Source organism: Conger conger, chromosome 16 (assembly GCF_963514075.1).
Source record: "Conger conger chromosome 16, fConCon1.1, whole genome shotgun sequence".
NCBI classification, from domain to species: domain Eukaryota; kingdom Metazoa; phylum Chordata; class Actinopteri; order Anguilliformes; family Congridae; genus Conger; species Conger conger.
Genome location: NC_083775.1, coordinates 2,765,655 through 2,792,194, shown reverse-complemented (window position 1 = coordinate 2,792,194; position 26,540 = coordinate 2,765,655). Strand labels below are relative to the sequence as shown.

At 40.1% G+C, this 26,540-nt stretch overlaps 5 protein-coding genes across 5 annotated transcripts; all 5 read left to right on the top strand.

Moving 5' to 3' along the window:
* The first annotated feature begins 4,659 nt into the window (after positions 1 to 4,659).
* On the top strand, positions 4,660 to 6,343 carry LOC133114940 (interferon alpha-4-like). Its single transcript, XM_061224634.1, has 5 exons — positions 4,660 to 4,785; positions 4,881 to 4,967; positions 5,085 to 5,234; positions 5,618 to 5,728; positions 6,239 to 6,343. Exons 1-5 carry the CDS (start codon positions 4,660 to 4,662, stop codon positions 6,341 to 6,343), a joined length of 579 nt encoding a protein of 192 aa, XP_061080618.1.
* A 4,062-nt stretch (positions 6,344 to 10,405) lies between these two features.
* Positions 10,406 to 11,793, top strand: LOC133115269 (interferon a3-like). Its single transcript, XM_061225095.1, has 5 exons — positions 10,406 to 10,540; positions 10,623 to 10,709; positions 11,072 to 11,221; positions 11,303 to 11,407; positions 11,698 to 11,793. The coding sequence occupies exons 1-5, from the start codon at positions 10,406 to 10,408 to the stop codon at positions 11,791 to 11,793; spliced, it is 573 nt and encodes a 190-aa protein (XP_061081079.1).
* A 2,187-nt stretch (positions 11,794 to 13,980) lies between these two features.
* LOC133114939 (interferon alpha-4-like) lies at positions 13,981 to 15,921 on the top strand. The gene is made up of 5 exons (XM_061224633.1): positions 13,981 to 14,106; positions 14,202 to 14,288; positions 14,406 to 14,555; positions 14,937 to 15,047; positions 15,817 to 15,921. The coding sequence occupies exons 1-5, from the start codon at positions 13,981 to 13,983 to the stop codon at positions 15,919 to 15,921; spliced, it is 579 nt and encodes a 192-aa protein (XP_061080617.1).
* Positions 15,922 to 19,986: 4,065 nt separating this feature from the next.
* On the top strand, positions 19,987 to 21,276 carry LOC133115216 (interferon a3-like). Its single transcript, XM_061225012.1, has 5 exons — positions 19,987 to 20,121; positions 20,204 to 20,290; positions 20,646 to 20,795; positions 20,877 to 20,981; positions 21,181 to 21,276. Exons 1-5 carry the CDS (start codon positions 19,987 to 19,989, stop codon positions 21,274 to 21,276), a joined length of 573 nt encoding a protein of 190 aa, XP_061080996.1.
* A 1,981-nt stretch (positions 21,277 to 23,257) lies between these two features.
* Positions 23,258 to 24,934, top strand: LOC133114938 (interferon alpha-4-like). Its single transcript, XM_061224632.1, has 5 exons — positions 23,258 to 23,383; positions 23,479 to 23,565; positions 23,683 to 23,832; positions 24,215 to 24,325; positions 24,830 to 24,934. Exons 1-5 carry the CDS (start codon positions 23,258 to 23,260, stop codon positions 24,932 to 24,934), a joined length of 579 nt encoding a protein of 192 aa, XP_061080616.1.
* The last annotated feature ends 1,606 nt before the right edge of the window (positions 24,935 to 26,540 follow it).

Sequence of the window (26,540 nt, the reverse complement as noted above, 5' to 3'; positions counted from 1 at the left end):
TATATAAATGGAATATTTGATTATGTGAATATGATCCGATGCAAGCCAGGATTCAATCAACACTCATGCTTAACTTTGACGAATAGGCCAAAAAAGAAATTCAAGAAGGCAACTATTTTTTATTGATGATGTTTAACGCGTAAAACGTTGCAATGGCACAATTCGCCAAGCTACTTGGGACCACAGACTCTAAGTACGTATATTTGTATTTCAGTTGGGACAATTATTATTTTAACAAAGCCTTAGGCCATTTTATTTTGAAAGTGTGTGAAGAATTATACCACTGTCGAAACTGTTTATTGCTGTAATTTGGTTTACGCAAATCCATCATTTGTTTTCCAGAATTCTGATGCTGCATCAGTAGCATATGATGCTCTGAGAGACGTGGAAAAGATCTTCCACAATGACCTGTCTTCCACAACTTGGGATCCTGAAAAGCTTGAGCTCTTAAAATCTGCTGTCCCGTCAAACTGAAAACTTGGAGCAATGCGTAAGTTTGCGGTTCTCACGGTGTATTGTGTACACATTCTATACGCCTTCCTGCATTCATTATCTTCTTTGTTTCATGAAGGTTGGAAGCAAGATGGCATCCACCGGGGATGGAACGCGTCCCTCAGACGACAACGGGAGGCTGAAGCCATACTTTGAAAGACTGAATACGCTTTTAAAATAAAAGGTATCCAAACATGTTCAGCCTGACACACAACTCGAAATGTCAACTGTAAAATCCTTGAATTGAGGCATGTTTAACTCTTCTTATGCAAATTTGTATGTAACTATACCAATAACTGTCAATGCGCAAGACCATATTATTTTAATGAGAAAAATACTATCAAACACAAATTCAGAACTCTGCTTCTAACCCCCGGAAACTTTTTTCCATTTTCTCCTCTCTCCTCAACGCACCGCCTCCTCCTCCTCAGTCCTCCTTCGCTGCTGATGACTTTGCTGATTTCTTCGATGAGAAGGTCACAGTCATCCGCAGATCCTTTACAACCACCGCCCCCCTCACTGTGCCCTTCCCCCCCCTAGGCCCATCCCTTCCTTTTCCACTTTCTCCCCCCTTACGGACTCTGATGTTTCTCAACTCCTGCTCTGCCACCGCCCTACAACCTGTGCCCTTGACCCTATCCCCTCTTCTCTTCTCCAAACTATCACACCTGACATTCTCCCATTTGTCACCTCCCTTGTCAACTCCTCCCCGTCTTCCGGCTGTTTTCCGGCATCCTCCAAGAGAGCCCACATCACTCCGCTGCTAAAAAAAGCCTACCCTGGATCCCTCCATCATCCAGAACTACCGCCCGGTATCTCTTCTTCCTTTCCTTTCTAAAACTATAGAACGAGCCGCTTCTACTCAACTTTCTTCCTTCTTTTCTAACAACAACCTGCTAGACCCCCATCAGTCTGGCTTCAGATCGGGCCACTCGACAGAGACTGCGCTCCTCTCCGTCAGTGAGTCACTTCATGCCGCACGAGCAGCCTCCCTCTCCTCTATCCTCATTCTTCTAGATCTCTCTGCTGCCTTCGACACTGTGGATCACTCCATCCTCCTGTCTGCCCTGTCAGCAACGGGCATCTGTGGCACAGTCCTGGACTGGATTGAGTCCTACCTCTCTGGTCGCTCCTTCCAGGTTGCCTGGGCTGGTTCGGTATCGACACCTCGGCCCCTCGCCACAGGAGTTCCCCAGGGCTCAGTCCTTGGCCCACTTCTTTTTTCTCTCTACACTCGCTCCCTTGGCCCTGTGATCACTGCACATGGGCTATCCTACCACTGCTATGCGGACGATACCCAACTCTTCGTCTCGTTCCCGCCGTCTGATACGCAGGTTTCAGCCCGTATCTCTGCTTGCCTGAGGGACATCCAGAGCTGGATGGACAACCACCATCTAAAGCTCAACCCAGGTAAAACTGAAATGATATTCATCCCTGCTAATACCTCTCCCCACCTGGATCTCTCCATTTCCCTCGGGGATACCACACTCACGCCGTCACCCAGTGCAAGGAACCTCGGCGTGCTGATAGAGAGCAGACTGTCCCTTTCCGAGAACATTGCGGCGGTGACCCGGTCTTGCAGGTTCTTCCTATACAACATACGGAGAATCCGCCCCTTTCTCACCCCCTACTCGACCCAGCTCCTGGTCCAAGCGATGGTTCTGTCCCGCCTGGACTACTGCAATTCCCTCTTGGCTGGCCTCCCAGCATCCGCCATCAGACCCCTCCAACTCATCCAGAATGCAGCAGCTCGTCTGGTCTTCAACCTTCCCAAATACTCACACGTCACCCCCCTGCTTACTTCCCTCCACTGGCTGCCTGTCATGGCTCGCATCAAATTCAAAACATTGGTGCTAGCCTTCCAAGCAGTTAAAGGGTCTTCCCCAGCTTATCTGCAAAAAATCATCAGACCCGACACCCCTGCCAGACCTCTTCGTTCAGCCTCCACAGGCCGCTTGGCACCTCCCCCTCTCAGAACCTCCACCTCATGCTCACGACTACTGTCTGTTCTGGCTCCACGGTGGTGGAACGAACTCCCCGTTGAGGTCAGAACTATAGAATCTCTCCCCACCTTCAAGCGCAAGCTGAAGATGCACCTCTTCAAGCAGCACCTCTCCCCATCCCTCCCTACCTCCCTGTGAACCTTAATTGTTGTCTCTGTGACTTGCTTTGTGTATCGGTATTTTTAGTTGGCTAGGTAAGCAGTGTTTGGATAGTTAACTTTGGTGACTTTTGTTCTGTTTGTTTGTTTGTGTGTTTAAAAAAAAAAAAAAAAAAAAAAAAAAAGCCCCTTGTCCTTTGTTGTACAGGTAGCAGTTGAAATTGTACTTACCTCTAGGGTCTTTCAGCGAACTTATCCCTGGTTATGGGTATGCACTTTGTTGTACGTCGCTCTGGATAAGAGCGTCTGCCAAATGCCAATAATGTAATGTAATGTAATGTAAAAAAATTCATTTACGGGCGGCACGGATGGTGGTCCAACCCCCTGCGACCCTGTTCAGGATAAGCGGGTTAGGATACTGAATGACTGAATGACTGAATTCAATTACGCATTAATATTGAAGCTGGACCTGTTTTCATCCAACGTTTCCTAGGGCCAGAGCGCATGCGCATGGGAGGTTGTGAGGAAGGAAGTTCGTCACAGCTTGGAGAAGCTCCAACAGTTTTTGGAAAGAAGAAAGAAACAGTGAGCGAAGCTACTCACCGGAGAACCACGGACTGATCCACAGAACACATGGGACTGCATCTGAACAAAATTCGTTTTGGGAAAACATTATTTGATCACTGATTTATTTATGTATTTATATTAATTTATTTTGTTATTTATGTGAAAATTATCTAATAGAATCTGTTTTGCAAATAAATTATGAATAACTTTTCAAACTGTGGGATTTTGCTGCATATTATACACGAACGCATATTTCCTGCGTATATAGTATCCTCCAAAATGATTCACATCCTCGACAAAAAGTAAGAAAAAACAACGAAAGTACAGAGCTGTATTTCAGCTCTGTGGAATGTGAAATATTCTACGTGAATGATTATCTAGAATGAACAGAAATGAAACTTTTGTCATGAATATATTACCAGACATGTCACACATATGCACAACCCTGGTTATGGTACTTGGGGCATCCTCCCTTTGCAACGACAACACGACGGGGTCATCTTATGTTGTGTTTAATGGGACTGGAAAACATATCGGAGGCACTGATCAATCCTCCACACATCATCATCCAAGACCATTTATATCCTTGGGTGTACATTTGCACACTGCTCTCCAATTCAAGTCTCTCCCGACCATTCATCAGGTTCAAGTCTGCAAACAGAGGAGGACATTGGAAAACACGAATAAATGATGCGGTTGTCGTTGAGTAAAATCCCTTACCAGACATATTGCCGAAAGGTCCAGCCTAATGATAATTTATCTTTCCTGAATCGAGAATATCGTTTCTTCTCTTAAGGTTCATGATATTCACCGGATATTAGAAAACTGGCTTTATCAGCATACTGGCTTTATCAGTGCTACTGTTGGAGAGATGGGTGTTTGTGGCCTATATTGTCATGCCATGGCATTAGATATAGGCCACAAACACCCATCTCTCCAACAGTAGCACTTCATCTCCGATGCATCTCCACCTCTCCCAGTTCTTTAGTGGTATCCTTGGCCCTTCATTTCCGACTCGAGAGATTTTTCTGGGCTTCCACGGTTCCTGTTGTTGACGGCCTGGTTTCCCTCAGCTAAGTGAAGCACAAGAACGTTTTATGAATTAAATATTTAATCGAAAATAATTACCAAAAATAAAACGTAAACTGCACCAGATGCACCTTCTATCTGTTTTACAGTTAAGAAGGGGAATTGAAAAACTCGAAAACGGAATCCCTGCGGTTTCTTCTTTGCTTAACTTTCCCTGATTCGTTCACTTTGGTTACATCTTTGGCTAGTAATTTTCACTTTTCATACACATGTGTCTTTAAAGTATAAAAACCGCAGGAGGACATGAGTTCGGGAGTCAGACCACATTGCGGGAAGATCAAGGACGTCTACCACAAAGGTAACGAATTATTGTTTAATATGCTTCATAGTCATTACGCTTCATTTTCCAGGGCCCAATATTTGAATGTGTCGATATTCTTTTGATACAGGTCATCCATCACATCATGAACATGACACCCGAGAACAGCGCCTGGCTGTGCGCCCTGCTCTGTGTGTCACAGGTTTTGAGTGCGCCGATAAATTGTCGTCTGGATGGAACCCGAATTCAGACCTGCCACAATCTTCTAAAAGACATGGTACATTTTAAAACATGTATTTTCATATCCTCTCTGAAGTTTGCTGACATGAAGAAAGACTTATTGGTCATCCTTTCCCCATCTTTCTATTTTAGGGGGGCACTTTCCCAGGAGAATGCATCAATGAGAATGTCCTCATAACTTTTCCAGGGTCCGCTTTTGCGTCCAATGGAACCGCTGAGGTAAGAGCGCGCTCTCAAACCTGCGGCCTTCACCTGAGGCTGAGGGAACGAACATGTCGCATTTAAGTCCACCTGCACCGCGCTCTTCCATCATGATGATCCCTTTCCCCACCACAGCAGAACGACAGCGTCCGGACTGCCGTTTATCAAACTCTGCACAGCATCAACTCCCTGTTTGAAAACCACGACTTACCGACGGAGTGGGATGAATCTAAGTTAAACAACTTCCAAAATATCATCAACGGCCTGGTTGAAAAAAACAAATGTGTAAGTGACCACTAAAATACTGAAATGTATTAACTATAGCTATTCCGTATATATTGAGGCTACATTTGTTAGCTGTAGGCGTCACATATTTTGATCATTCTTGAAATTGCCATTAACCTCCTGAGACCAATGCAGGAGGAGGAAAAAAATACATAATACAAGTTTCTTGGATGCAATCATAATATATATTTTACTTTTTATCCTCGTTTGAGGTTCAATAGGAAATTTGCCATCTTTAATAATTTATCTGGGTCCAGATCCACGATTGTATTTGAAGGTTGATAGTGAAAATACAATAGGCACTTAAGTCTGCTGTAATCTGTATGAAATAAGGATAAAAATAATAATGATTGTGTTCGGTGGGTCATGGATGATTATTTCAGGTGGGACGAAGCAAGCCAGAGAGTGACGGTTCTGACCACACCGACGTCTCTGCCAGAACTGCGACACTCAGAGATTATTTTGAGAGACTGGCAGCGGTTTTACAAGAGAAGGTATGGTCGAAAGAATAAGAGAACACCACAAAATCATACATTCACCAAACATTTGACTTCATTTCCAATTAAACCATTCTTGTTACAGTGAAAAAAGTGAGACGTTAGATCAACTTGAAAAAACCGAATTCACTCAACAGATTAACGTGGGATTTTTTAGCACACGTCCGTGTCTAGACATGAGGACAACACATTTTCTGTTGCTTTCAACACAGTCTGTTAAAAATTCAATTTGTAACACGTGAATTGTATATTTGTAGTAACAAATAAGTAGTAACTTTAACACAAAATGTGTTTCAAGGAGCAGAAGAGTATAGTAACACAACAAGTGTGTAGAAAATGCATTTTGAGAGTGTTCAATGGCCACATTTAAAATCTTTCATCCGAGACAACTAGGTTCCCTTTAAGTACGTATACTCGTTCATTTTTTTGATTCAATTTAACTAAGTTGAGTCCAATTCGAGTTTTCAGTGATACAGAAAATATTAACGGTCTCTCCTCTCTCCTCAGAACTCTTTCTGCGCGTGGGAAGTCGTGCGGAAGGAGCTTGTCCGCACCCTGCTTTTCATCCTCGAAAAAAAGTCAGACAGCTTGCTTTGGCCGAAAAGAACATGAGCTCCATGGATCTGACATCGACAGTGCCTTCAGTATTAATTTGAATATTCATGAATTTATTTATTGATTTATGTATTATTTTATTTATTCGTACAAACACGCGAAACATATTTTCTTCTGAATTCATATATTTATTTCCATTAATGTAAAACGTGTTTTCTACTGTATTAATTTATTTCTTATTTATTTGGAAAATCTTTTATATTTACAAAAGTTAATAAAGTGCATGAATTTCATTGTGAAGAGCCTGCTTTGTCATTGTTCTCACGGTGTGCGGTTGCCTGCAGAGCGGAAACATGAGCTCATGCCTGTATGACAGCCTAGAGATGCCATTTTGAGAGCGGAAGGACATTCTCAAATTGTCACTCATTTTTCCATCATATAATTCATTTCAGATACTCATAATAGAAAAAAAAAAAAAAGATCAATGAAATAACATTAGTCTCTTCGTACGGGAGCTAAGTTTCAGATGAACGATGAACGATGAACAGTTTACAGGAACAAACCTATACATTTTAGATGCCGTCTATTCTTCGAATATGCAGAAAAGGATGGGTCACTTCAAATGCAAATATTTTTGGGGGAAATATGAATGAAAACCATCAGGACTAAAAATTGATGCTGTCGCGCACAACTCTCCATGAAGTTGCGAAGAGGGAGTCAACTCGCTCCGATTCCTTGAATTTGGGTAAATCTTCTGTCCATATCTTTTAAAAAAGCACGTGGGGGAAACGAAAGAGCAATGCACAAATATTTTTTCACGGCAACAAATTACAAAACATGAAATGGCAATTAGAGAACAAGTAGCCAACGAATCGAGTTGTCATCAAAAATGTTAATTTTGAAGTCAAATAAGCCACATACAACGTAATGTATGTGACATTTCCGCTTTCGGTTTCTATTTCTCTTCTGGTTTCCCGTTTCCAAATTCTATCCTCCGAACACGGAGTGGCCGAATTCTGAATGGAAAAAGCTGACTGCGCTAAACCCTTCCGTTTAATCAAGAAAAAAACTGCAAGGAGATTAATAATGGCGGTGTTCAATATTACGACAACATACCAACCTACTGTCCAGTCCGACAGCATTTGTACAGTGGTACAATTACTGTTTTGCCTCTGTACTCCAGCATATTTGATTTTAAATGAAACAAAATATATGAGATTGAAATAGTCTATCACCTTTAAACGCACCATAGGCATGATTTGCGTTAAACATTGATCCAAGACCAATCCCTTCCTATCACTTAAAAAGAGGCTCACTGGCATGTGTTGAAGTTTGATCAAAAGGCCCTTATTGAAAACCAGGAATGATGAAGTTTGATTTAAATACTTTCATTAAAACTGTGAAATGGTTAGAATATAGAATCATGTGCAAAAATACCTTTTCCTAAATGTTACTATATATCTATATACTATATTTCAAATGCTGTTTAGTACTACAATGATACACCATAATGTTTGAAGAATCATTTTTAATGATGTTAAAATGATTAAGTCAGTCCTCACTGTGTGTCTGTTAAAACACACTGAGCTGCAAAGTACAGTTTGTTTTATGAAAGTGCAGAGGACACATAATCAGGTGTTCTTGCACAGAGAACACAGACTCCCCAGATTAATCTGTTTTATTTTAAACTAAACATTTTTTAATGAGCAACTATTGACTCTGAATATTTCTTCAACATCATTGTTGCCAATACAAATTCACCCACGTGAAAGGGACGAGGAGGAAAAGAGACAAGAAATATTTCCTCAACATATGTTGACTCACCCTCTGCTTGTGTTTATTGTGCTTAAATTCCGGTTTAAAAATAAGTACAATAATTAAAACTCATTGGTTGAAAATTTGCGCAATGGGTAGCACTGCCGCCTCACAGCAAGGAGGTCCTGGGTTCGAATCCCCGTCGGCCGGGGCCTCTCTGAGTGGAGTTTGCATTTTCTCCCGGTGTTCACGTGGGTTTCCTCCCACAGTCCAAAGACATGCAGGTTAGGCTGATTGAAGAGTCTAAATTGCCTGTGGGTATGAGTGTGTGAGTGAATAGTGTGTGTGTGCCCTGCGATGGACAGGCGACCTGTCCAGGGTGTATTCCTGCCATTCGCCCAATGTATGCTGGGATAGGCTCCAGCCCCCCTGCGACCCTGTTCAGGATAAGCCGGTTAGGATAATGAATGAATGAATGAATGAATGAATGGCTGAATGGTTGAAAATTGGTTCTAATTGCCACAGCCAATGGGGTGGCACGTCAGCGCGTTCATAGAGAAGGGGCAGGGATAATCAGTGTTGTTTTCTGAGGGCGCTGTTGCTACTGCAATTCCTCTCTTTACCATTGGATGTCCGAAATTACCAATTGTACCTTTAATTTCTGCGTATTTACAGCCATATCGGGTGATAAGTGTGGGAATTACATGCCTTTTTCATACATTGAAAGGCCGAAAAGTAATTGTTGAACAGTTGGCTTCTCAGCCGTTTCTGATTAGTCCGGTTAATTCAATAGCTTCCTTGGTGCAGTTATAAGAACGCTTTCTGTATCTAGCCTTGATTCTCGGCTTCTGATTGTTATTGAAGTCTGTGATTGGAGATTGTCAGAATGAGGGCCAGAGTTGTGCCAATGACAGTCAAGGAAGCCCGTTGTCATCCGGGTAGAGTATTACTCAAATTACAGGATATGATCGCAAAATACGAAATCTCAAGAGAAGTTTAAACATTTACGCGTGGTCCGCATTTTAGCACAATATTTTGGGCAGGACTTCATCAGAATCCTCGCGTAATGAAACTAACCACTTTAATCAACTGACACTTAACCTAACGTTAATTCGAATCCCATTATAGCAGTCAAAAGAGAAAGAAATGTCCTGGGGGGAATTTACTCATGTTGGGCACTTTCCTTCTTCAATAGAAAAATACATTTTCCTCGCACACCTGCATTCCAATTTAGACCACCAGAATAAACTACTTTACTTTTACTTTTTGATTCCGCATATCAAATGCAACCATTTGTGCAAAAAGAAATATAATAATAATAGTAGAAATATTCTGCATTCTAATTTACACCACCAGAATAAATAACCTTTCTTATTTTAATAACTGTATAAATAGTATGAATTGTTGTCCAATACTTGTTTTAAATACAAATCTCAGAAAAATATACCTCAGACATACACAAGTTATGAGAAATTGTGTTCTCATTCGTAAGACGATAACGTACATACATATGAGTTACATTTGTGAATTCATAGAAGATCCGGCCTGTTCAGTTTTCCAACATCTAATTTAACGTCGAAAAGAAATGATTATTTAAATGACCTTATTGAAGGAATTCAAAGGGATTCTTAAAAATTAATTCAACGTCGTGTGTCTATTCATATATAGTAGAAATATTATTCACATAATTAATGATGAACTGCACAGTTTTTGCTGGAGAGACAGCTTTCTGAGTTGTCCTATACCTGCATTAAATACAAATTCAAAAGAAATTCTCATAAAAAATATATACCTCTTAATTTGACAAGTTATGAGAAATTGTGTTCCCATTGGTAAGTCGATAACATAAATTCATATTAGTTACATATGGCAGTTCATAGCAGATGGGGCCTGTTCAGTTTTCCAACATCAAATTTAACATCGAAAATATATCATGATTTAACAGACATCTAAAGCACTAACGCGTGGTCTGCATTTTAACACAATATTTTGGGCAGGACTTCATCAGAATCCTCGCGTAATGAAACTAACCACTTTAATCAACTGACACTTAAGCAAATGTTACCAAACGTTACTTCGAATCCCATTATAGCAGACAAAAGAGAAAGTAATTTCCTCACGGGAATGTTTTAATAAATAATTAATACTACTCTATTCATTTTTTAAAAATTAAGAATTTTCCACTTTTAACCCCAAAGATCCTACGCAGTAAGCTACTAAACCACATTAAAGAAAGTGGTTAAAAAAGTCCAAAAGAGCTCGATAAATATGGTGCCAATCAGCACTAGGCATCAGTTGCAACAGAAACGATCGCATTTCATTGATCTGCTCTACTGCACAAAGGCGCTCATTTAATCACTGAAAATGTGTTTGCTGAAGTTCTGGAGCATCTGCGCGGTTCTGCTCTTCTTGGACCACTCCGTCTCACTGCAATGCAAATGGACGCAGTATAAACTGGGGAAACTAAATGCAGAATGCATTCAGCTTCTGACCGACATGGTGAGGACAATTTAATATTGTTGTGTATTCATGGTCAACTCTGAGCTTTTCTGTGCCTATAATGAAAACAATTCCCTTACAGGGCGGAAGTTTTCCACCCGAATGCCTGAAAGAAAACGTCAAACTCATGTTTCCAGAGGGTGCCTACGACACCACGAGCGAGCCTCAGGTAGTTTGGCAATCTCAGGAATTATATAAATGGAATATATGATTATGTGAATATGATCCGATGCAAGCCAGGATTCAATCAACACTCATCCTTAACTTTGACGAATAGGCCAAAAAACAAATTCAAGAAGGCAACCATTTATATTGATGATATTTAACGCGTAAAACGTTCCGATGACACAATTCGCGAAGCTACTTAGGAGCACAGACTCTAAGTACGTATATTTGTATGTCAGTTAGGACAAATTATTTTAACAAAGCCTTAGGCTATTTTATTTAGAAAGTGCGTGAAGAATTATACCGCTGTCGAAACTGTTTATTAACTGTCATTTGTTTTACGCATATCCATCATTTGTTTTCTAGAATTCTGATGTTGCATCAGTAGCATATGATGCTCTGAGAGACGTGGAAAAGATCTTCCACAATGACCTGTCTTCCACAACTTGGGATCCTGAAAAGCTTGAGCTCTTGAAAAATCTGCTGTCCCGTCAAACTGAAAACTTGGAGCAATGCGTAAGTACGCGGTCCTCACGGTGTATTGTATACACATCCTACACGCCTTCCTGCTTTCATTATCTTCTTTGTCTCATTAAGGTTGGAAGCAAGATTACATCCTCCGGGGATGGAACGCGTCCCTCAGACGACAACGGGAGGCTGAAGTCATACTTTGAAAGGCTGAATACACTTTTAAAAGAAAAGGTATCCAACCATGTTCAGCCTGACACACAAATCGAAATGTCAACTGCAAAATCCTTGAAATGAGGCATGTTTAACTCTTCTTGTGCAAATTTGTATGTAACTATACCAATAACTGTCAATGCGCAAGACCATATTATTTTAATGAGAAAAAAATTAAATTACGGGCGGCACGGATGGTGGTCTAAACCCCTGCGACCCTGTTCAGGATAAGCGGGTTAGGATACTGAATGACTGAATTCAATTACGCATTAATATTGAAGCTGGACTTGTTTTCATCCAACGTTTCCTAGGGCCAGAGCGCATGCGCATGGGAGGTTATGAGGAAGGAAGTTCGTCACAGCTTGGAGAAGCTCCAACAGTTTTTGGAAAGAAGAAAGAAACAGTGAGCGAAGCTACTCACCGGAGAACCACGGACTGATCCACAGAACACATGGGACTGCATCTGAACAAAATTCGTTTTGGGAAAACATTATTTTCTCACTGATTTATTTATGTATTTATATTAATTTATTTTTTTATTTATGTGAAAATTCTCTGATATCTGTTTTGCAAATAAATTATCAATACTTTTTCAAACTGTGGGATTTTGCTGCATGTTATACAGGAATGCATATTTCCTGCGTATATAGTATCCTCCAAAATGATTCACATCCTCGACAAAACTAAGAAAAAACCACGAAAGTACGGAGCTGTATTTCAGCTCTGTGGAATGTGAAATATTCTACGTGAATGATTATCTAGAATGAACAGAAATTGAACCTTTGTCATGAATATATTACCAGACATGTCACACATATGCACAACCCTGGTTATGGTACTTGGGGCTTCCTCCCTTTGCAACGACAACACGACGGGGTCATCTTATGTTGTGTTTAATGGGACTGGAAAACATATCGGAGGCACTGATCAATCCTCCACACATCATCATCCAAGATCATTTATATCCTTGGGTGTACACTTGCACACTGCTCTCCAATTCAAGTCTCTCCCGACCATTCATCAGGTTCAAGTCCGCAAACGGAGGTAGACATTGGAAAGCACTAATTCATTATGCGGGTTTTCGTTGAGTAAGATACGCTACCAGACATATTGCTGAAAGGTCCAGTCTAATGATAATTTATCTTTCCTTAATCGAGAATATTATTTTTCTCTTAAGGTTCATGATATTCACCGGATATTAGAAAACTGGCTTAATCAGCAAACATTTTCAATCGCAACGTCCCACAAACAAGGACAATACCACATGTATAGTTCATATTTTCACGCCATGGCATTAGATATAGGCCACAAACACCTATCTCTCCAACAGTAGCACTTCATCTCCGATGCATCTCCACCTCCCCCAGTTCTTTAGTCGTATCCTTGGCCCTTCATTTCCGACTCGAGAGATTTTTCTGGACTTCCACGGTTTCTGTTGGTGACGGCCTGGTTACGTAGAGGAACCATTTCATTAAACTTTCCCTCCGCTAAGTGAAGCACAAGAACGTTTTATGAATTAAATATTTCTTGTAAATAATTACCAAAAATAAAACAAACTGCACCAGATGCATCTTCTATCTGTTTTACGGTTAAGAAGGGGAATTGAAAAACTCGAAAACGGAATCCCTGCGGTTTCTTCTTTGGTAAACGTTCCCTGATTCGTTCACTTTGGTTACATCTTTGGCTAGTAATTTTCCGCAAGTCCGCAAACGGAGGTAGACATTGGAAAACACTAATTAATTATGCGGGTTTTCGTTGAGTAAGATTCGCTACCAGACATATTGCTGAAAGGTCCAGTCTAATGATAAATTATCTTTCCTTAATCGAGAATGTTTTTTCTTCTCTTAAGGTTCATGGTATTTATCGGATATTGGAGAACGGACTTTATCAGCATACATCTTCAATCGCAATGTCGCACAAACAAGGAGAATACCACATTTATAGTTCATATTTACATGCCATGACATTAGATATAGGCCGCAAACACCCATCTCTCCAACTGTAGCATATCATCTCCGATGCATCTTCACCTCTCCCAGTTCTTTAATGGGATCCTTGGCCCTTCAAATTCGACTCGAGAAATCTTCTCCAACGGTTCATGGGCTTACACGGTTCCTGTTAGTGACGGCCTGGTTACGTAGAGGAACCAGTTAATGAAACAAAGTTTCCCTCCGCTACCTGAAGCACAAGAACATTTTATCAATCAAATATTTCATGGAAATAATGACCAAAAATAAAGCAAACTGCACCAGATGCACCGTCTATCTATTTTAAGGTTAAGAAGGGGAACTGAACAACTCGAAAAGGGATGCCCTGCGGTTTCTTTGGTGAACCTTCCCAGTTACGTTCACTTTCATGAAATATGTGTTCAATTCTTTCACTTTTCATACACATGTATCTTTAAAGTATAAAAACCGCAGGAGGACATGAATTCGGGAGTCAGACCACATTGCGGGAAGATCAAGGACAGTCTACCACAAAGGTAACGAATTATTGTTTAATATGCTTCATAGTCATTGCGCTTCATTTTCCAGGGCCCAATATTTGAATGTGTCGATATTCTTTTGATACAGGTCATCCATCACACCATGAACATGACACCCGAGAACAGCGCCTGGCTGTGCGCCCTGCTCTGTGTGTCACAGGTTTTGAGTGCGCCGATAAATTGTCGTCTGGATGGAACCCGAATTCAGACCTGCTACAATCTTCTAAAAGACATGGTACATTTTAAAACATGTATTTTCATATCCTCTCTGAAGTTTGCTGACATGAAGAAAGACTTATTGGTCATCCTTTCCCCATCTTTCTATTTTAGGGGGGCACTTTCCCAGGAGAATGCATCAATGAGAATGTCCTCATAACTTTTCCAGGGTCCGCTTTTGCGTCCAATGGAACCGCTGAGGTAAGAGCGCGCTCTCAAACCTGCGGCCTTCACCTGAGGCTGAGGGAACGAACTTGTCGCATTTAAGTCCACCTGCACCGCGCTCTTCCATCATGATGATCCCTTTCCCCACCACAGCAGAACGACAGCGTCCGGACTGCCGTTTATCAAACTCTGCACAGCATCAACTCCCTGTTTGAAAACCACGACTTACCGACGGAGTGGGATGAATCTAAGTTAAACAACTTCCAAAATATCATCAACGGCCTGGTTGAAAAAAACAAATGTGTAAGTGACCACTAAAATAATGAAATGTTTTAACTATAGATATTCCGTATATATTTAGGCTGCATTTGTCAGCTGTAGCCGTCACATATTTTCATCATTCGTGAAATTGCCATTAACATCCTGAGACCAATGCAGGAGGAAAAAAAAATACATAATACGAGTTTCTTGGATGCAATGACAATATATATTTTACTTTTAGTCCTCGTTTGAGGTTCAATAGGAAATTTGCCATCTTTAATAATTTATCTGGGTCAGATCCACGATTGTATTTGAAGGTTGATAGTGAAAATACAATAGGCACTTAAGTCTGCTGTAAGCTGTATGAAATAAGGATAAAAATAATAATGATTGTGTTCGGTGGGTCATGGATGATTATTTCAGGTGGGACGAAGCAAGCCAGAGAGTGACGGTTCTGACGACACCGACGTCTCTGCCAGAAGTGCGACACTCAGAAATTATTTTGAGAGACTGGCAGCGGTTTTACAAGAGAAGGTATGGTCGAAAGAATAAGAGAACACCACAAAATCATACATTCACCAAAGATTTGACTTCATTTCCAATTAAACCAGTCTGTTACACTGAAAAAAGTGAGACGTTAGATCAGGGGTCTCCAACCCTGGTCCTGGAGGGCTACTGGGTCTGCTGGTTTTTCTTGTTACCCTGCACTTAACTGATCAACTGCTCTAATGGATTAATTAACTCACCTCATCTGGTTACCTGGGTGTCAAAGGGTGCTGATTTTAAGGTGAAAACAAAAACCAGCAGACCCAGTAGCCCTCCAGGACCAGGGTTGGAGACCCCTGCGTTAGATCAACTTGAAAAAACCGAATTCACTCTGAAAACAGATCAACGTGGGATTTTGTAACACACCTCCGTGTCTATTCATAAGGACAACACATTTTCTGTTGCTTTCAACACAGTCTGTTAAAAATTCCATTTGTAACACGTGAATTGTATATTCGTATCATTCAAGTAGTAACTTTAACACAAAATGTGTTTCAAGGAGCAGAAGAGTATAGTAACACAACAAATGTGTAGAAAATGCATTTTGAGAGTGTTCAATGGCCACATTTAAAATCTTTCATCCGAGACAACTAGCTTCCATTTAAGTACGTATACTCGTTCATTTTTTAAATTCAGTTTAACTAAGTTGAGTCCAATTCGAGTTTTTAGATGTGAGCACACGAAAAATAACGTCAATCCAACGTTTCAGGTTTTTCAGTGATACAGAAAATATTAACGGTCTCTCCTCTCTCCTCAGAACTCTTTCTGCGCGTGGGAAGTCGTGCGGAAGGAGCTTGTCCGCACCCTGCTTTTCATCCTCGAACACAAGTCAGACAGCTTGCTTTGGCCGAAAAGAACATGAGCTCCATGGATCTGATATCGACAGTGCCTTCAGTATTAATCTGAATATTTATGAATTTATTTATTGATTTATGTATTATTTTATTTATTCGTACAAACAGGCGAAACATATATTTTCTTCTGTATTCATATATGTATTTACATAAATGAAAAACGAGTTTTCTACTGTATTTATTTATTTCTTATTTATTTGCTAAATCTTTTATATTTACAAAAGTTAATAAAGTGCATGAATTTCATTGTGAAGAGCCTGCTTTGTCATTGTTCTCACGGAGTGCGGTTGCCTGCAGAGCGGAAACATGAGCTCATGCCTGTATGACAGCCTAGAGATGCCATTTTGAGAGCGGAAGGACATTCTCAAATTATCACTCATTTTTCCATCATATAATTCATTTCAGATACTCATAATCAGCGGTCGATAAAAAAGATCAATGAAACAACATAAGTCTCTTCATACGGGAGCTAAGTTTCAGATGAACGATGAACGATGAACAGTTTACAGGAACAAACCTATACATTTTAGATGCCGTCTATTCTTCGAATATGCAGAAAAGGATGGGTCACTTCAAATGCAAATATTTTTGGGGGAAATATGAATGAAAACCATCAGGACTAAAAATTGATGCTGTCGCGCACAACTCTCCATGAAGTTGCGAAGAGGGAGTCAACTCGCTCCGATTCCTTGAATTTGGGTAAATCTTCTGTCCATATCTTTTAAAAAAGCACGTGGGGGAAACGAAAGAGCAATGCACAAATATTTTTTCACGGCAACAAATTACAAAACATGAAATGGCAATTAGAGAACAAGTAGCCAACGAATCGAGTTGTCATCAAAAATGTTAATTTTGAAGTCAAATAAGCCACATACAACGTAATGTATGTGACATTTCCGCTTTCGGTTTCTATTTCTCTTCTGGTTTCCCGTTTCCAAATTCTATCCTCCGAACACGGAGTGGCCGAATTCTGAATGGAAAAAGCTGACTGCGCTAAACCCTTCCGTTTAATCAAGAAAAAAACTGCAAGGAGATTAATAATGGCGGTGTTCAATATTACGACAACATACCAACCTACTGTCCAGTCCGACAGCATTTGTACAGTGGTACAATTACTGTTTTGCCTCTGTACTCCAGCATATTTGATTTTAAATGAAACAAAATATATGAGATTGAAATAGTCTATCACCTTTAAACGCACCATAGGCATGATTTGCGTTAAACATTGATCCAAGACCAATCCCTTCCTATCACTTAAAAAGAGGCTCACTGGCATGTGTTGAAGTTTGATCAAAAGGCCCTTATTGAAAACCAGGAATGATGAAGTTTGATTTAAATACTTTCATTAAAACTGTGAAATGGTTAGAATATAGAATCATGTGCAAAAATACCTTTTCCTAAATGTTACTATATATCTATATACTATATTTCAAATGCTGTTTAGTACTACAATGATACACCATAATGTTTGAAGAATCATTTTTAATGATGTTAAAATGATTAAGTCAGTCCTCACTGTGTGTCTGTTAAAACACACTGAGCTGCAAAGTACAGTTTGTTTTATGAAAGTGCAGAGGACACATAATCAGGTGTTCTTGCACAGAGAACACAGACTCCCCAGATTAATCTGTTTTATTTTAAACTAAACATTTTTTAATGAGCAACTATTGACTCTGAATATTTCTTCAACATCATTGTTGCCAATACAAATTCACCCACGTGAAAGGGACGAGGAGGAAAAGAGACAAGAAATATTTCCTCAACATATGTTGACTCACCCTCTGCTTGTGTTTATTGTGCTTAAATTCCGGTTTAAAAATAAGTACAATAATTAAAACTCATTGGTTGAAAATTTGCGCAATGGGTAGCACTGCCGCCTCACAGCAAGGAGGTCCTGGGTTCGAATCCCCGTCGGCCGGGGCCTCTCTGAGTGGAGTTTGCATTTTCTCCCGGTGTTCACGTGGGTTTCCTCCCACAGTCCAAAGACATGCAGGTTAGGCTGATTGAAGAGTCTAAATTGCCTGTGGGTATGAGTGTGTGAGTGAATAGTGTGTGTGTGCCCTGCGATGGACAGGCGACCTGTCCAGGGTGTATTCCTGCCATTCGCCCAATGTATGCTGGGATAGGCTCCAGCCCCCCTGCGACCCTGTTCAGGATAAGCCGGTTAGGATAATGAATGAATGAATGAATGAATGAATGGCTGAATGGTTGAAAATTGGTTCTAATTGCCACAGCCAATGGGGTGGCACGTCAGCGCGTTCATAGAGAAGGGGCAGGGATAATCAGTGTTGTTTTCTGAGGGCGCTGTTGCTACTGCAATTCCTCTCTTTACCATTGGATGTCCGAAATTACCAATTGTACCTTTAATTTCTGCGTATTTACAGCCATATCGGGTGATAAGTGTGGGAATTACATGCCTTTTTCATACATTGAAAGGCCGAAAAGTAATTGTTGAACAGTTGGCTTCTCAGCCGTTTCTGATTAGTCCGGTTAATTCAATAGCTTCCTTGGTGCAGTTATAAGAACGCTTTCTGTATCTAGCCTTGATTCTCGGCTTCTGATTGTTATTGAAGTCTGTGATTGGAGATTGTCAGAATGAGGGCCAGAGTTGTGCCAATGACAGTCAAGGAAGCCCGTTGTCATCCGGGTAGAGTATTACTCAAATTACAGGATATGATCGCAAAATACGAAATCTCAAGAGAAGTTTAAACATTTACGCGTGGTCCGCATTTTAGCACAATATTTTGGGCAGGACTTCATCAGAATCCTCGCGTAATGAAACTAACCACTTTAATCAACTGACACTTAACCTAACGTTAATTCGAATCCCATTATAGCAGTCAAAAGAGAAAGAAATGTCCTGGGGGGAATTTACTCATGTTGGGCACTTTCCTTCTTCAATAGAAAAATACATTTTCCTCGCACACCTGCATTCCAATTTAGACCACCAGAATAAACTACTTTACTTTTACTTTTTGATTCCGCATATCAAATGCAACCATTTGTGCAAAAAGAAATATAATAATAATAGTAGAAATATTCTGCATTCTAATTTACACCACCAGAATAAATAACCTTTCTTATTTTAATAACTGTATAAATAGTATGAATTGTTGTCCAATACTTGTTTTAAATACAAATCTCAGAAAAATATACCTCAGACATACACAAGTTATGAGAAATTGTGTTCTCATTCGTAAGACGATAACGTACATACATATGAGTTACATTTGTGAATTCATAGAAGATCCGGCCTGTTCAGTTTTCCAACATCTAATTTAACGTCGAAAAGAAATGATTATTTAAATGACCTTATTGAAGGAATTCAAAGGGATTCTTAAAAATTAATTCAACGTCGTGTGTCTATTCATATATAGTAGAAATATTATTCACATAATTAATGATGAACTGCACAGTTTTTGCTGGAGAGACAGCTTTCTGAGTTGTCCTATACCTGCATTAAATACAAATTCAAAAGAAATTCTCATAAAAAATATATACCTCTTAATTTGACAAGTTATGAGAAATTGTGTTCCCATTGGTAAGTCGATAACATAAATTCATATTAGTTACATATGGCAGTTCATAGCAGATGGGGCCTGTTCAGTTTTCCAACATCAAATTTAACATCGAAAATATATCATGATTTAACAGACATCTAAAGCACTAACGCGTGGTCTGCATTTTAACACAATATTTTGGGCAGGACTTCATCAGAATCCTCGCGTAATGAAACTAACCACTTTAATCAACTGACACTTAAGCAAATGTTACCAAACGTTACTTCGAATCCCATTATAGCAGACAAAAGAGAAAGTAATTTCCTCACGGGAATGTTTTAATAAATAATTAATACTACTCTATTCATTTTTTAAAAATTAAGAATTTTCCACTTTTAACCCCAAAGATCCTACGCAGTAAGCTACTAAACCACATTAAAGAAAGTGGTTAAAAAAGTCCAAAAGAGCTCGATAAATATGGTGCCAATCAGCACTAGGCATCAGTTGCAACAGAAACGATCGCATTTCATTGATCTGCTCTACTGCACAAAGGCGCTCATTTAATCACTGAAAATGTGTTTGCTGAAGTTCTGGAGCATCTGCGCGGTTCTGCTCTTCTTGGACCACTCCGTCTCACTGCAATGCAAATGGACGCAGTATAAACTGGGGAAACTAAATGCAGAATGCATTCAGCTTCTGACCGACATGGTGAGGACAATTTAATATTGTTGTGTATTCATGGTCAACTCTGAGCTTTTCTGTGCCTATAATGAAAACAATTCCCTTACAGGGCGGAAGTTTTCCACCCGAATGCCTGAAAGAAAACGTCAAACTCATGTTTCCAGAGGGTGCCTACGACACCACGAGCGAGCCTCAGGTAGTTTGGCAATCTCAGTAATTAAATAAATGCAATATATGATTATGTGAATATGATCCGATGCAAGCCAGGATTCAATCAACACTCATCCTTAACTTTGACGAATAGGCCAAAAAACAAATTCAAGAAGGCAACCATTTATATTGATGATATTTAACGCGTAAAACGTTCCGATGACACAATTCGCGAAGCTACTTAGGAGCACAGACTCTAAGTACGTATATTTGAATTTCAGTTAGGAAAAATTATTATTTCAACAAAGGCTATTTTATTTTGAAAGTGTGTGAAGAATTATACCGCTGTCGAAACTGTTAGCTGTAATTTGTTTTACGCATATCCATCATTTGTTTTCCAGAATTCTGATGCTGCATCAGTAGCATATGATGCTCTGAGAGACGTGGAAAAGATCTTCCACAATGACCTGTCTTCCACAACTTGGGATCCTGAAAAGCTTGAGCTCTTGAAAAATCTGCTGTCCCGTCAAACTGAAAACTTGGAGCAATGCGTAAGTACGCGGTCCTCACGGTGTATTGTATACACATCCTACACGCCTTCCTGCTTTCATTATCTTCTTTGTCTCATTAAGGTTGGAAGCAAGATGACATCCACCGGGGATGGAACGCGTCCCTCAGACGACAACGGGAGGCTGAAGCCATACTTTGAAAGACTGAATACGCTTTTAAAAGAAAAGGTATCCAAACACGTTCATCCTAACATACAAATGTCAACTGCATTATCCTAGAAATGTGGCCTGTTTAACTGTTCCTGTGGAAATTTACGCATATATACTAATAACTGTCAATGCGCAATACCATCTTATTTTCATGAAAAATAAATTCAATTAGGCTTTAATATTGAAGCTGGACTTGTTTTCATCAAACTTTTCTTAGAGCCAGAGCGCATGCGCATGGGAGGTTGTGAGGAAGGAAGTTCGTCACAGCTTGGAGAAGCTCCAACAGTTTTTGGAAAGAAGAAAGAAACAGTGAGCGAAGCTACTCACCGGAGAACCACGGACTGATCCACAGAACACATGGGACTGCATCTGAACAAAATTCGTTTTGGGAAAACATTATTTGATCACTGATTTATTTATGTATTTATATTAATTAATTTTGTTATTTATTTGAAAATTATTTTATATAATCTGTTTTGCAAATAAATTATGAATACTTTTTCAAACTGTGGGATTTTGCTGCATATTATACACGAACGCATATTTCCTGCGTATATAGTATCCTCCAAAATGATTCACATCCTCGACAAAAAGTAAGAAAAAACAACGAAAGTCCGGAGCTGTATTTCCGCTCTGTGGAATGTGAAATATTCTACGTGAATGATTATCTAGAATGAACAGAAATTGAACCTTTGTCATGAATATATTACCAGACATGTCACAGATATGCACAACCCTGGTTATGGTACTTGGGGCATCCTCCCTTTGCAACGACAACACGACGGGGTCATCTTATGTTGTGTTTAATGGGACTGGAAAACATATCGGAGGCACTGATCAATCCTCCACAAATCATCCAAGACCATTTATATCCTTCGGTGTACACTTGCACACTGCTCTCCAATTCAAGTCTCTCCCGACCATTCATCAGGTTCAAGTCTGCAAACAGAGGTGGACATTGGAAAACACGAATAAATGATGCGGTTACCAGACATATTGCCGAAAGGTCCAGCCTAATGATAATTTATCTTTCCTTAATCGAGAATATTTTTTCTTCTCTAAAGGTTCATGATGTTCACCTGCTATGAGAAAACTGGCTTCATCAGCATACATATTCTATCGCAATGTCCCACAAAGGACAAAGGGACAATACCACCAAGTTCATATTTACATGCCATGGCATTAGATATAGGCCACAATCACCCATCTCTCCAACAGTAGCACTTCATCTCCGATGCATCTCCACCTCTCCCAGTTCTTTACTGGTATCATTGGCCCTTCATTTCCGACTCAATAGATTTTTCTGGGCTTCCACGGTTCCTGTTGGTGACGGCCTGGTTACGTAGAGGAACCATTTCATTAAACATCATCATCCAAGACCATTTATATCTTTCGGTGTACACTTGCACACTGCTCTCCAATTCAAGTCTCTCCCGACCATTCATCAGGTTCAAGTCTGCAAACAGAGGTGGACATTGGAAAACACGAATATATGATGCGGTTACCAGACATATTGCCGAAAGGTCCAGCCTAATGATAATTTATCTTTCCTGAATCGAGAATATCGTTTCTTCTCTTAAGGTTCATGATATTCACCGGATATTAGAAAACTAGCTTTATCAGCATACTGGCTTTATCAGCATACTGGCTTTATCAGTGCTACTGTTGGAGAGATGGGTGTTTGTGGCCTATATTTTCATGCCATGGCATTAGATATAGGCACCCATCTCTCCAACAGTAGCACTTCATCTCCGATGCATCTCCACCTCTCCCAGTTCTTTAGTGGTATCCTTGGCCCTTCATTTCCGACTCGAGAGATTTTTCTGGGCTTCCACGGTTCCTGTTGTTGACGGCCTGGTTTCCCTCAGCTAAGTGAAGCACAAGAACGTTTTATGAATTAAATATTTAATCGAAAATAATTACCAAAAATAAAACGTAAACTGCACCAGATGCACCTTCTATCTGTTTTACAGTCAAGAAGGGGAATTGAAAAACTCGAAAACGGAATCCCTGCGGTTTCTTCTTTGCTTAACTTTCCCTGATTCGTTCACTTTGGTTACATCTTTGGCTAGTAATTTTCACTTTTCATACACATGTGTCTTTAAAGTATAAAAACCGCAGGAGGACATGAGTTCGGGAGTCAGACCACATTGCGGGAAGATCAAGGACGTCTACCACAAAGGTAACGAATTATTGTTAAATATGCTTCATAGTCATTGCGCTTCATTTTCCAGGGCCCAATATTTGAATGTGTCGATATTCTTTTGATACAGGTCATCCATCACATCATGAACATGACACCCGAGAACATCGCCTGCCTGTGCGCCCTGCTCTGTGTGTCACAGGTTTTGAGTGCGCCGATAAATTGTCGTCTGGATGGAACCCGAATTCAGACCTGCCACAATCTTCTAAAAGACATGGTACATTTTAAAACATGTATTTTCATATCCTCTCTGAAGTTTGCTGACATGAAGAAAGACTTATTGGTCATCCTTTCCCCATCTTTCTATTTTAGGGGGGCACTTTCCCAGGAGAATGCATCAATGAGAATGTCCTCATAACTTTTCCAGGGTCCGCTTTTGCGTCCAATGGAACCGCTGAGGTAAGAGCGCGCTCTCAAAACTGCGGCCTTCACCTGAGGCTGAGGGAACGAACATGTCGCATTTAAGTCCGCCTGCACCGCGCACTTCCATCATGCTGATCCCTTTCCCCACCACAGCAGAACGACAGCGTCCGGACTGCCGTTTATCAAACTCTGCACAGCATCAACTCCCTGTTTGAAAACCACGATTTACCGACGGAGTGGGATGAATCTAAATTAAACAACTTCCAAAATATCATCAACGGCCTGGTTGAAAAAAACAAATGTGTAAGTGACCACTAAAATACTGAAATGTATTAACTATAGCTATTCCGTATATATTGAGGCTACATTTTTAGCTGTAGGCGTCACATATTTTGATCATTCGTGAAATTGCCATTAACCTCCTGAGACCAATGCAGGAGGAGAAAAAAAATACATAATACAAGTTTCTTGGATGCAATCATACTATATATTTTACTTTTAGTCCTCGTTTGAGGTTCAATAGGAAATTTGCCATCTTTAATAATTTATCTGGGTCCAGATCCACGATTATATTTGAAGGTTGATAGTGAAAATACAATAGGCACTTAAGTCTGCTGTAATCTGTATGAAATAAGGATAAAAATAATAATGATTGTGTTCGGTGGGTCATGGATGATTATTTCAGGTGGGACGAAGCAAGCCAGAGAGTGCCGGTTCTGACGACACCGACGTCTCTGCCAGAAGTGCGACACTCAGAAATTATTTTGAGAGACTGGCAGCGGTTTTACAAGAGAAGGTATGGTCGAAAGAATAAGAGAACACCACAAAATCATACATTCACCAAACATTTGACTTCATTTCCAATTAAACCATTCTTGTTACAGTGAAAAAAGTGAGACGTTAGATCAACTTGAAAAAACCGAATTCACTCAATAGATCAACGTGGGATTTTTGAACACACGTCCGTGTCTAGACATAAGGACAACACATTTTCTGTTGCTTTCAACACAGTCTGTTAAAAATTCAATTTGTAACACGTGAATTGTATATTTGTATCATACAAGTAGTAACTTCAACACAAAATGTGTTTCAAGGAGCAGAAGAGTATAGTAACACAACAAGTGTGTGGAAAATGCATTTTGAGAGTGTTCAATGGCCACATTTAAAATCTTTCATCCGAGACAACTAGCTTCCATTTAAGTACGTATACTCGTTCATTTTGATTCAATTTAACTAAGTTGAGTCCAATTCGAGTTTTCAGTGATACAGAAAATATTAACGGTCTCTCCTCTCTCCTCAGAACTCTTTCTGCGCGTGGGAAGTCGTGCGGAAGGAGCTTGTCCGCACCCTGCTTTTCATCCTCGAACAAAAGTCAGACAGCTTGCTTTGGCCGAAAAGAACATGAGCTCCATGGATCTGACATCGACAGTGCCTTCAGTATTAATTTGAATATTCATGAATTTATTTATTGATTTATGTATTATTTTATTTATTCGTACAAACACGCGAAACATATTTTCTTCTGAATTCATATATTTATTTCCATTAATGTAAAACGTGTTTTCTACTGTATTAATTTATTTCTTATTTATTTGGAAAATCTTTTATATTTACAAAAGTTAATAAAGTGCATGAATTTCATTGTGAAGAGCCTGCTTTGTCATTGTTCTCACGGTGTGCGGTTGCCTGCAGAGCGGAAACATGAGCTCATGCCTGTATGACAGCCTAGAGATGCCATTTTGAGAGCGGAAGGACATTCTCAAATTGTCACTCATTTTTCCATCATATAATTCATTTCAGATACTCATAATAGAAAAAAGAAAAAAAAAGATCAATGAAATAACATAAGTCTCTTCATACGGGAGCTAAGTTTCAGCACGATGAACAGCTTACAGGAACAAAGCTACACACGTCATATTTTAGTTGCCATCTGCTCTTCTATGCCGGAGAACCCTCGATTCTGCAGAAAAGGATGGGTCACTTCAAATGCAGATACTTTTTGGGGAAATATGAATGAAAACCATAGGGAAAATTGATGCTGTCGCGCACAACTCTCCATGAAGTTGCGAAGAGGGAGTCAACTCGCTCCGATTCCTTGAATTTGGGCAAACCTTCTGTCCATATCTTTTAAAAAAGCACGTGGGGGAAACGCAAGAGCAATGCACAAATATTTGTTATGTACGGTCCAGGGAACCCAGACGCAGACCACAGGATAATCCAAAAGAGTAGTTTTAATGTCCAGTAGTCACAAGCCAAGAGATCCAAAACACAGCCAAAAACGAAAAGCAAAAGAATAGTCGAAAAAACAAGCGAGAGGTCAAAATCCAGAAAATCACAGGGCGAAGGTACAGCAGGGCAAACGCGGAGTCGGAGTCGGAGTCGGAGGCAAGGCAAGGCAAGGCAAGGCAAGGCAAGGCAAGGCAAGGCAAGGCAAGGCAAGGCAAGGCAAGGCAAGGCAAGGCAAGGCAAGGCAAGGCAAGGCGGTGTCTTCCAAGAATCTCTATAACAAGGCTTACAAACAATCGGCACTTATCAAGATCAACGTTCTGACAACGAAGCATACTGAGACTGAGGTTTAAATACAAGAGGGAAGGTGACAATCTAGGCGGGGCAGAGGAAAAGGTGGGCTAAACAAATGGACAACAGGTGGGGAAACACAATAGAGTAATGACATAATAACGGGAGGTAGACGAAAACGCGGACTGGACGCAGGAAACAAAACATGCAAAACATACGGCTCCGGATTAGGGAGTAGACATTTGCTTAGTTAGAAGACGTAGTGATAGTTAGAGACAGGTGCGAACACTTCGCTGAAACTAAACGAGTCATCAGGGATAGCATAGGGAGGCGGAGTTATAGAACAGAGCAGAAATACTAAGAGATAGCGTTAGTGAGTTAGTTTCGTGAATATTTCTAAACTACCCAATAAAAGTGATTGTTAGTTAGTTAGTTAGACAGACAGTAAGTGTATTAATCGGACTAGTACTGTACAAAACCTAGATTAGTAGTAG

Excerpts from the sequence above, each read along its gene's own strand:
- LOC133114940 (XM_061224634.1), top strand. The coding sequence starts at position 4,660 with ATGACACCCGAGAACAGCGCCTGGCTGTGCGCCCTGCTCTGTGTGTCA. Across the intron at positions 4,968-5,084 it reads CGTCCAATGGAACCGCTGAG|CAGAACGACAGCGTCCGGAC; the intron begins GTAAGAGCGCGC and ends TCCCCACCACAG. Across the intron at positions 5,235-5,617 it reads TGGTTGAAAAAAACAAATGT|GTGGGACGAAGCAAGCCAGA; the intron begins GTAAGTGACCAC and ends TGATTATTTCAG.
- LOC133115269 (XM_061225095.1), top strand. The coding sequence starts at position 10,406 with ATGTGTTTGCTGAAGTTCTGGAGCATCTGCGCGGTTCTGCTCTTCTTG. Across the intron at positions 10,541-10,622 it reads TTCAGCTTCTGACCGACATG|GGCGGAAGTTTTCCACCCGA; the intron begins GTGAGGACAATT and ends ATTCCCTTACAG. Across the intron at positions 11,408-11,697 it reads ATACACTTTTAAAAGAAAAG|GGCCAGAGCGCATGCGCATG; the intron begins GTATCCAACCAT and ends AACGTTTCCTAG.
- LOC133114939 (XM_061224633.1), top strand. The coding sequence starts at position 13,981 with ATGACACCCGAGAACAGCGCCTGGCTGTGCGCCCTGCTCTGTGTGTCA. Across the intron at positions 14,107-14,201 it reads ACAATCTTCTAAAAGACATG|GGGGGCACTTTCCCAGGAGA; the intron begins GTACATTTTAAA and ends TTTCTATTTTAG. Across the intron at positions 14,289-14,405 it reads CGTCCAATGGAACCGCTGAG|CAGAACGACAGCGTCCGGAC; the intron begins GTAAGAGCGCGC and ends TCCCCACCACAG.
- LOC133115216 (XM_061225012.1), top strand. The coding sequence starts at position 19,987 with ATGTGTTTGCTGAAGTTCTGGAGCATCTGCGCGGTTCTGCTCTTCTTG. Across the intron at positions 20,796-20,876 it reads CTGAAAACTTGGAGCAATGC|GTTGGAAGCAAGATGACATC; the intron begins GTAAGTACGCGG and ends TGTCTCATTAAG. Across the intron at positions 20,982-21,180 it reads ATACGCTTTTAAAAGAAAAG|AGCCAGAGCGCATGCGCATG; the intron begins GTATCCAAACAC and ends AACTTTTCTTAG.
- LOC133114938 (XM_061224632.1), top strand. The coding sequence starts at position 23,258 with ATGACACCCGAGAACATCGCCTGCCTGTGCGCCCTGCTCTGTGTGTCA. Across the intron at positions 23,384-23,478 it reads ACAATCTTCTAAAAGACATG|GGGGGCACTTTCCCAGGAGA; the intron begins GTACATTTTAAA and ends TTTCTATTTTAG. Across the intron at positions 23,833-24,214 it reads TGGTTGAAAAAAACAAATGT|GTGGGACGAAGCAAGCCAGA; the intron begins GTAAGTGACCAC and ends TGATTATTTCAG.